Source organism: Condylura cristata, unplaced genomic scaffold, assembly GCF_000260355.1.
Source record: "Condylura cristata isolate star-nosed mole 26May11 unplaced genomic scaffold, ConCri1.0 scaffold00029, whole genome shotgun sequence".
NCBI classification, from domain to species: Eukaryota; Metazoa; Chordata; class Mammalia; order Eulipotyphla; family Talpidae; genus Condylura; species Condylura cristata.
The window spans coordinates 17913613-17923197 of NW_004567130.1; the positions used below are offsets into that span (position 1 = coordinate 17913613).

Consider the following 9585-nt stretch of genomic DNA (forward strand, 5'->3'; position numbering starts at 1 on the left):
CCAGGGGCCCTCGCGGGGCGGTCCGGGCCGCCACGGCTTGTCCACGCCCCGCTGCAGCCTCGTGCCGCGCGCTGTACCCCAAGCTTCTCCCTGGACAAGTCGCCGCGTCGCTGCGGGGACGCGCGTGGGGCCTCTGGCCGGTTCAGCCAGAGCGCGGCTGTTGGGCTGGTGGGCACTCCCTTCGTGCGCCCCATTTTCTCGTTTTCCCAAGTCGGGGGTCGCCTGAGTACGTGTCTCCGGAAGGTTAATCCGTGTGCACCCGACCCGGGGTGCAGGCCAGGGGGCACGGTGAGAGAGAGCTGGCCCAGGAACTGTGGGGAGCAGACAGGCGGGTCCCCTCCAAGCCAGTGCTGCGGGGTGACGGTGGGGAGGGGGTGTCTGTGCCCTGGGTCCCCCTAGTGGGTGGACTTGGCCGCTTGCCCCCGCGGGCTAAACTCCTGCTGGGGTCGGCGCCCAGGGAGACGGGGTGCAGCCGGTGCCGGGAGAGCCCACCGGGTCGCGGCTCTGGACAGCTGTGGCTGTGGTCCACGCTACGCAGCGCTGTGGCATCGGCGGCGAAAATCACTTGACCTGAGCACAAGTCCAGATGCCGTGCGATGGGGTGGGGGCCCTCGCCCGTTGCGCGGTCCTGGCGCTGTCCACGCAGGGCTCAGCCAGGTCCTGGCAGGCTCAGCTGCGCAGGGCTGGCCTCGCAGGCCCAGCGCAGGGGCTGTCCAGGGCACTAACCACCCACAGCCTCCCTCGGGTGTCCCCACAGCCCTGCCCTGCCGGCCGCAAGCCTGGGGGGTGGGGGGGGGGCTTCTGACCTTGGACTGTAAATGGGGGTTCCCGGGGCCCCTACTTTGCCAGCGCAGGTCTGACACCTCAGCAGCTTTGACTCACCAGGTCCCCGGTTCCCTGGAGGGTGAGCTCCGGCGGCACACAGAAGCGGGCCGAGGCCAGCCAGGGTGGGGGGACGGCCTCCTCCTGCCCCGCGCCGCGCCCCCAGCCCCAGCAACTGGGGGCTCCTGGACTGTTCTGTGGGGTTTCAGAGCCCCCCAAACCCCCAACCGGTGGGCAGCGTGGGCCACGCCCCTGGCCTCATAACAGACGAGTGTGGCCCGACACAAATCACTGTCCTTTGGCCGAAGCTGGGCAGACGGCCACTGGCCTGCGCCGCAGAGCACCCCGGGCACTCCAGCAGTCGCCAACGGGAGTGGGGATCCCCGGCCTCCCGGCGCCTGTGCAGGCAGAACGACCCCAAGGGGTGGCTGGGCCTGGGCCCTGGCGCTGGCGGCCACCCCTGGCGCTGGCGGCCACCCCTGCCGCTGCCCTCTGTCCGCTGCCCCCTCCCCCAGGGCCTGGCTGGGGCCGCCGGGTGGGCGCACCCGGCATGGACACTGAGAGGGGGCAGGCCTTTGCAGAGGTCAGCAGGGGATGGTGGGAGAGAGCTCGGACCTTCCCAGTGCTCTGCCTTCAGGAGCCTAGACATGCTGGAGGACGAGCTGCCTGGAAACTGCAGCTGCCGAGGCCGGCGTCTGCCCCTCGCGCCCAGCAGCAGGATTCAGAGAGGCGGAGACACTTGCCTGGGGTCACAAAGCACCAAGTACCAGCGTGCTGGGCGGCTGCCGGGCCGGGCGGGTGTGCACCACCTCCGCCTTCAGCGGGCAGCTTCCAGGTCCCTGCCACGTGGCCACGCACGTGAGGCCGGGCAGCTTCCAGGTCCCTGCCACGTGGCCACGCACGTGAGGCCGTGGCCCAGCCGAGGCAGGGCCTCAAGCCAGCCTGGATGCCAATCCCTGGCATGGAGGGCCAGAGCCCAGGACTGGCCGTGGTCTTGCCAGGTTGCCCGGTAGGGTGGCCGGGCCAGCGTGCCCTCGCCACAGCTCCGCTATCCTGTGCTGCCTTCCTGGGGCACCAGCATGAGGAGCCCCTTAAAGATGCATCACCAAGCACACAAGGCCCGCTGCCGGGGTTTGCCCCGCTGCCCCGTGCCACCTTCAGCAGTCCCCGCGGAAACCCCAGCTCGCTCCCTGGGCGCCTCTGGCCGTGTGGTCCCCAACTGCTGGGCCAGGGTGGTGCAGACGGTAAGTCCCCGGCTGGGCAGAGGCCCAGGGCCTGGGTCAGCAGAGGCCTTTTCTGGCCGGACCTGGCCCGAGCCCGGGTCTCCCTGCCTGCGGGGGCCCCATCTGGAGGCCTTGGGCCTCTGCCAGCCCCCAACACTGCAGCCTTCCAGGCCCCGTCCCTGCCGCTCGCTGGCTCGTGGCCCACTGACCCCAGGCCACCACTCCGGGGTCCTGCAGATGGGGCCCCCGCAAGCTCTCGGGGCGATGCGCTCAGCACCAGCAGGGGGGCCTGAGAAGGGCCTGGAGGGACCCCCAGCAGGGCCGGATGCACAGGCAGGCAGGCAGGTGTGGGGCAGAGCCAGCCGGGCACTCCCCTGGGGCTTGTTGGATTTGGAAGCTCCTGGGAATGGGAGGCCGGGGAGGATGGTTTCCTCCAGAGCCCAGGCTGGCTGGGGACCCCGTCCCCTGGCCTGGGGTGGGGTCAGGTGGGGAGGGCAGTGAGGACCTGCTGGGGGCCGGGAGGCCACGGTGGCGTCCGCTGCCAGCCGCGGCGCTCAGCCTGGGCCTCGGCGCTGGGCTCGGGCAGCGGGTGGCAGGCAGCGGCGGCCGGAGCCCGCCGCCCGGGTCAGGTGTCACCAGCATGCCCCACCGCGCGGCGCCACTGGAAGGTTTTTATTCTCCGAAACGGAACCATTGTACATTGTACAAACCATATCTACCGATGGAATAAATAAGTGAAAAACCATACTGCTGTACAACACCGAAAACGGGGAGGGAGGTCGGGCAAGGCCGGTCTCTGCGCCCCTGCGCGGGCGGGGGTGCGGCCGGCACACTGGAATGTGGGGAGCCAGTCTGCCCGGGGCCCTGGCGGCCGCCGAGGGCGGGGGTCCCCAGGGGTCGTGGGGCGCCCGGGGCGGAAGCACATCGGGGTTTCTGGGCCGCAGAGTCAGGGCCGAGGCTGTGCCTGGCGGCTGCCAGCGCCTCAGCCACTCCCACCTTCAGGCACTTCAGAGGAAAGCTGAGGACGGCCCGCGCCGCCGCCCTCCCTGCCGCCGGCCGGCCGCCAGGGGCGAGTCCAGAGGCATCTCTCACCGGACAGGACGGGCTCTGCGGCGAGAAACGTCCGCGGCCGGGTGGGGGCCGAGGCCCCGGGCCTCCAGTGGGAGCCGCCCGAGTCCGCTCTTCCCTTATTTCAGGAGAAACCTTGGATGAGGTATTTGAGATTCAGGAACTTCTGATTCTTCTTGAAGTGCAGGAGACCCACGGGCGCCCCTCAGCGGCCAGCCTGGCCTCGCCCCGGGGGCCCAGCACCGGCGCCCCAGGCCAGGCCCTGGGCAGCCCTAGAGGCCGCGCAGCGGAGGAAGCCCGGGAGGCGCCGGGGAGCCCCGTGGGGCCCAGCGGGGCGCGGTGGGGCCCAGCACCAGCCCCCGCAGCCGGCAAGGCCCTCAGCCCTTTCTTCCACAGGAGACCGGCGCCCCCGGGTGCACGACTAAGATGGCCCAGCCCGAGGGGCGGGAAGCAGCTCTGGGGTCCTGCTCGAGGGCCGTGGTCTGGAGGCGGGAGGGAACCAAGGGCTGAGGGAGGGAGACGGACACGGGGGGCATGCGAGGCCGCCTGAGGGCGCAAGGCACAGAGAGGAAGCGGGAGGGGCCGCCAGCCGGTCGGCGCCAGGCGCCCACGTCGTGCTGGGCCAGGCCGGTGCCCCGGGCCGCCGGCTCTACATGTCTGCCGGGCTTTGCTGCGAAGGCTCCAGCTTCAGCTTCTTGGGGGGCGGCCCCCCGTCCAGGTCCTGCGGGCAGGGTGGCATCACGCGGGGCTCCAGCCGCCCTGCCCGCCCCAGGACCCCACGGGGAGGACGTCCAGGGGACAGCGGCCCGCCCATGCGCGGGTACCTGCGGGGCGGCTGGCGGCTCGGCGGCTAGGGCGGCGTCTCCAGGCGGCGGCCGCTCTGCTCTGTCCGAGCTGCTGGCCGGGGTCTCCGCTGCAGGCTGTGGGTTCTGCTCGTCGGCGCCGTCTGAGAAACGCAGAAGCACCAGAGGCTGCAGCGAGGTCGGGGCGCCCGCAGGTCGGCCCCCAGGCACCCCACCGCCAGCCGCTCCAGGCCAGGCACCTTCCCCTCGCCCAGCCACGGGGGGAAGGCCGAGCATGAGGCCGGCACTGCCCAGCCCAGCCGCGCGGTCACTGGGCCCTGTGGGCAGGGGCGCCAGGTGCGGCAGGGCCAGGTGGCCGCGGGGGCAGCCAACACCAGAGACAGCGGCCAGGGCGACACCTGCAGGGCAGAGGTGGCCGTGCCAGCCGGGCAGGTCCAGGCAGGTGCAGGGCAGGGGTCAGCGAGTGGTCACGACACGGCACCTCCAGGGACCTGGAACCCGCGTGGGAGCTGCCCAGCCGCCGAGCAGTGAACATACTGCGCTGCTGCCTCTTGGGCCTCTGGGCCAGGTCAGCCTCCCGTTCTGCTCCCCAGTCTCTGGGGGTCCTCTCACCCACACCCCAGCTCCATTTGTCCCAGAAATGGCTGCTCCCCCACGTTGCAAGGTGCTGGTCGGTGGCGCCCATCTCTGCCCAGCTCCTTCCTGCCCCGGGGCACTGGACTGAAGGGTGGGGCCTGCAAGGATGGCTCTGGACGCAGCCCAAGGAGCCACGGGCAGCCCAAACCGCTCAGCAGTGAACAGCTCAGTGCCGCACTGGGGGGCGCTGCGGGCGGGGGGGCCGGCGTCCCCAGGGCTGGGTGAGGGGTGGGTCCGGGGCGTAGCCGAGCGACCCGGCCAGGGAGTGGCCGAGGACACACAGGCCCCTCGACAATGGGTTCCGGGGGACCCTCCCGTCCTGCTCCCCACTGTGTCTGGGGTGCCCCCCAGCCCCACGCCTCTAGCCTGCACCCCGCTCTTGTGCATAAATCAATCTTGAAAAACAAAGCTTGGCGCCCTCCAAAGCAGCAGCCACACGGGGCGCAGCCCCGCCCCTCCACGCCCCGGGGGTAGCCCCCCTTCCCACTGCCTGCCCTCCCGCAGACCGGACCTCCAGATCACGGCCAGACCCGTGGGGCCCAGCGGGAAGCCGGGCGAGGTGGCGGCACGAGGCATGCCTGCCTCCGGCTGGCGTGTCCAGCCCACTGCTGCTGCCTGGCTGAGCTTGGGACCCCCCCACCCCCACCCCCACCCCCACCCTCGCACGCTGCCCCGCGCGGCCCTTTCCCAACGCCTCGGGCCGCCCGGACCAGCAGGGGCCCTCGGGCCGCAGGACACCCACCTTCAGCGCCTGGCGGCACCTTGGCTTCGGCTGCGGCCTCGTCAGGGCGGGCCTCACCATCCGCGGGCGCCACGGCGCCGGGCTCGGGGGCGGGGCTGCAGCTGCTGCTGTTCTCCTGCTTGACGGGGGAGGCGTCTGCGATGGAGCTGTGGTTGCTGTTGTCGTCTGCGTGGGCGAGGGGCAGCGTGACCCCGCGCGGGCTCGGCCCCGCCCCGCCCCGGACCCAGCCAAAAGCTGGGCGCCAAGAGCAGGGGCTCCCCGCTTTCACCCCCGGGGTGCGGTCCTGAACGCCCAGCTGCAGCCCGGCACAGAGGTGCCCGAGTCCAGGCTGCCCAGCGCCGCGCCCTGTGCCGCTGCCCAGGAGGATGAGGGGGATGAGGAGCGTTGGGCACCCTCAGACCCTCCCGCCTGGCGCCGTGCGCGGTGTCCCTGCGGGGCGGGCCACTGCGCCCTGGGACGACGGCAGGTCGCGCGGCTGGGACATGGTCACCCTCCCTGGCCCTGACACCGCCAGCGGGCGCTGCACGGCCCTCCGCGGCTGACCCTGGGGGGTCCGCGTCAGAGACTGGCCGCTTGGACCCCAGCGCGAGGCCAGCGCCTCGGGCTAGCGGCTGCAGCTGGAGCCCCTCAGCCTCGCCGGCCCCGGCCGGGGGTCAGGATCAGGGGACACAGGCCAGGCCCACCACGCAGCTACAGGGGACCGCAGCCGGCCGGCCCTGCCAGCCAGCAGCCGGCTCTCCGTCGCCCCAGCCAGGCCCGGGCCAGCCCTGTCCTCGGCCAATGCTCACCAGGAGGCACCGGCCTCTGTGGACCCTGCGACCCAGGCAGGTGGGCGGGCGGCCAGGAGGCCACGCCCTCCACAGGGAGGGGGCGAAATCCTGGGCTAGGGCTGGCGGGGAGTGGCGGGCCTCCTGGGGATTCGGCCGGACCCTCGGGGCCAGTCTGGGTGCTGGGCTTCCCCGGCCAGGGAGGCGGCCCGCTACCCGCAGCGCCTGCCTCGGTCAGCTGGGGCGCAGCGGGCAGACCCTCTCTGCGGGGTCACACCAGCATCGCAGAAGCGACAGGGGCAGCGCCTGGCCGGTGGCTCGTGGGGACAAGCAAGGCCGCGGGGGGGGGGTGTCAGAGGGCCCAGGGCTGTGCCCGGGCAGGCTGGTCCCCACGCACGGCCCTCCGAAAACCCTTCCCTGGGGGCTCCTGGGATGCCAACGGCGGCCGGACGGAGGGCCGGCAGCCCGCCCCCCACGCCCGGGGGAGCCCAGGGCTGACCGTGCATGTCCATCATCCCGGGGGAGGAGCTGTTCTCGGGGGTCGTCACCTCCGAGCCGCACTTCTCGTCTTTGCCCTTCTTCTTCTTGCTCTTCTGGGGGAGAAACAGCAGGCACCGGTCGGCGGCCGCGCGCGGGCCACTCAGGCCAGCGGTGCAGTCAGGCCGCCCGGGGTGCAGGGCGCAAGGCTCGTGGTCTCCCGAGGGGCCGGTCACTCGCGCAGGCCGCCTGGCCAGGTTAGGGCGCTCGGCCCGGCCAGGCTCACAGGCAGGCCGAAGGCCCGGCGGGGGGTGGGGGTGGGGGTGCCTCCGCCACCCCACACCCAGCTGCGAGCGCAGGTAGTGACCTCTACGGAGGGGGGAGACGAGCACGCTGACCCGAGGGCATGGCCACCGCTGGGGCGGGGCAAGCTGGCGGAGCCGCAGCTGAGCGGACACAGGCAGGACAGGCGCTCCGGGGCACTGTCCGCGCCGGCTCTCCCTGGGCCACAGCCCACTGTCCCCTGCGGCCTGTCTCGCGCTGCTGCGATGACCGGCCGACGCGCAGTCCGCTGCAGGACGTGCTCTGTGCTGCCCCGAGACCTAGGTCAGCCGCCAGCAAGTGATGCTGGCCGAGGGAGACTGAAGCGGGGGCTGCGGCCCTGGACACTGACCAGCCAGGCAGGCAGCTGGGCGGAGTGGGCAGCTCCGAGGCCGGCCTGCGCTGGGGTTACCGGGCCCAGGGCCCCCGAGGCTGGAGAACCTGCTGGGTGACGGGCAGCTGCCCGGCTCTCCCTGGATGGGCCCGGCCCCGGCCAGCAGCCCTGCATCGGGAGGTGCTGGTGTCCGACACCCGCCGGGTGTGGGGCCACGTCCCCCCACCCCCCCCCCAGCCTGAACCCAAATTTTCATAGAAAGGTGGAAGGTCAGCTGCCCAGACCCAGGGGCGGAGGGACGGCCGGCCGCGGCCAGGCGCTCCAAGGAGTGCCGGGGCCACCTGCCTGGGGGTACACCAGCTGCCCCAAACCACGGGGCCAGGGGTGCAACGTGGGCTTCAGAAGCGCCGCCTGGGGCCCCCAGGTCTGAGGGCCGACGGGGGGACACGCCCAAGAGCCCCTCGGCCACTTGGCCTCGACGGACCGGCCCAGGGCCTGGGCAGCTCACACGGGGGGGGCGGGGGGCAGCCCCAACTCACATCATCCGCCTTGGGCTCCGCCACGGGCACCCACTTGTAGATGCGCAGGGATGTGTCGCCCACGGTCACCCACTTCTTCTCCCTGCGCAGGGGACGAGCCGTCACCGGGGCCAGCACTGGGCACTGCCACCCAGCCCGCCCCCGCCGGCGAGGGCAGCGCCGCCTGGACCACAGCCCCTGACCGCACCCTGGAGGCTCCGGCCACACCAGCGTCCGGGGCAGCGGGACAGCGGTGCCCAGCGGGTGGTGGCCGCCTCCCTTGGGCACCCGGCCCCGCACCTGCAGGCCACCCCACCAATGCTGCGGTGTGCACCGGGCGCGGAGGGAGGGCCCAGGGGTCTGAGCAGGGGTGGGGCAGGGGGCCGCAGAGGACCTGCAGACACCTGGGGCGAGGTCGGCCGGCGCCGGGTCCCCAGCGACCGCATGACGAGCCCCAGATGGACGCCGGCCAGGCTCCGCGGGGTGTGAGCAGCGCTCGCCCCCAGGGCTACACCCGGGAGGCCCAGACACCCGAGGACAGCCAGCCTGCCAGGCGGGGCGGCTCAGGCCCTCCTGGCCAGGCGTGACCTGAGCCCGCTGCGTTCTTGGGCCGCTTGTCACTGCTGCCCCCAGGTCGGTGTGTCCACCTCCAGGTGAGGGCGGGGGGGAGGGGCGTGGGCCAGGCCCCGGGCAAAGCCCAGCCACAGGCGCCCGGGCCCTGCACAGGGACCTCGCCCACCTGCCTGTGGCCCCTGATGGTAGGATCCTGCTCCACAGAGCACCCCAGGGGGTGTCCGGGGCCAGGGGCCGAGATGGGGGTGCCTGTGGGGGGCCGGCAAGGGGCAGTGCCACAGCCCAGGCCCCTGCCCCGCGCCTGGACTCCGGAGCCCTGGCGCCAAGACGCAGGAATCTGAGCCGCCCCCCGAGAGGTGGCTGAGCGGGACCCCGGGCCCAGTGCCGCAGGGGGTCCAGCTGGCCGCCCACTGGCAAGAAGGTCAGCCGACCTGACCCAGGCCCTGGAAGATGCCCCGGGGCTGCACAGAGGTCCCTGCCTGGCCAAAGCCCCGCCAGGGTTGGACAGAGCCCTGGGGCCACACCACACCTGCCCCCCGGGCCCTGAATACCACCCCGCCTGCTCCCCAGGCTGGTGCCTGACACCCCGGGGGCCAGGCCACGGCGCGCGAGGAGTGTGGGCAGGAGCCGTGGCTGGGAACGAACCCCGCGGCCCGGCCGCCCGCTCAGGCAGACCATGGCCGCTTCCCGGAGACACTACCGTCTCGCTTCTCCTGGTGCGTCTGGCCGGATGGGGTCTGCCCTGATGAGGGCTGCAGCACCGTGGGGGTCCAGGGTCACTGGGCAAGAAGAGCCAGCCCAGGAACATTCCGCCCTATGGCCCCTCCCACGAACACGGCGCCACTGGCACCAGTCAGGTGTCACCAAAGGCGCTGGCTGGCCGGACCCGGGCCTGCACTGGCCACACGGAGCCACAGTTAAGGTCCACCCGGGCCACAAGGCAAGGAGCCACCGGGGCAAGGATGCCGGACACCGATCTGGAGAGACCAGGTGAGACGGCCACGCCTCTCCTGCGGAGTGAGCAAAGCCGCCCGCGAGCCCTACGCAGGAACAGAGGTGCCGGACTGGGCACAAACCGGGCACTGAGGCCGCGGGCCAGCCGTGCCCAAGGTCACAGGGAGGAAGTGACCTGGGCCCCGTGGGAGGCCTCGAGGCCCGGGGGAGCCCCTGCAGCTCAGGAGCAGGAGCGCAGGGAAGAGACGCCTTGGAGCCCCCAGCCGGCCTGACCTCCGTGCACCTGTCCCGCGGGCAGCACGCGGTGCGGGAGCCCGGGGTGGGGGGAGCGGGGGCATGCACCCGTC

The 9585-nt window shown here is 72.7% G+C and overlaps 1 protein-coding gene across 1 annotated transcript in view; it reads right to left on the reverse strand.

The window, feature by feature from the left end:
- Window positions 1-2706: 2706 nt before the first annotated feature.
- BCL7A (B-cell CLL/lymphoma 7A) overlaps window positions 2707-9585 on the reverse strand; it is an 8179-nt gene continuing 1300 nt past the window's right edge. The window contains exons 2-7 of the mRNA XM_012730845.1: window positions 9149-9261; window positions 7733-8358; window positions 6561-6654; window positions 5295-5459; window positions 3938-4059; window positions 2707-3834 (exon numbers count right to left, since the gene is read on the reverse strand). Of these exons, the coding sequence (XP_012586299.1) occupies window positions 3763-3834; window positions 3938-4059; window positions 5295-5459; window positions 6561-6654; window positions 7733-8358; window positions 9149-9261 (1192 nt within the window). The 3' untranslated portion in view covers window positions 2707-3762. The remainder of the gene's footprint in view (window positions 3835-3937; window positions 4060-5294; window positions 5460-6560; window positions 6655-7732; window positions 8359-9148; window positions 9262-9585) is intronic.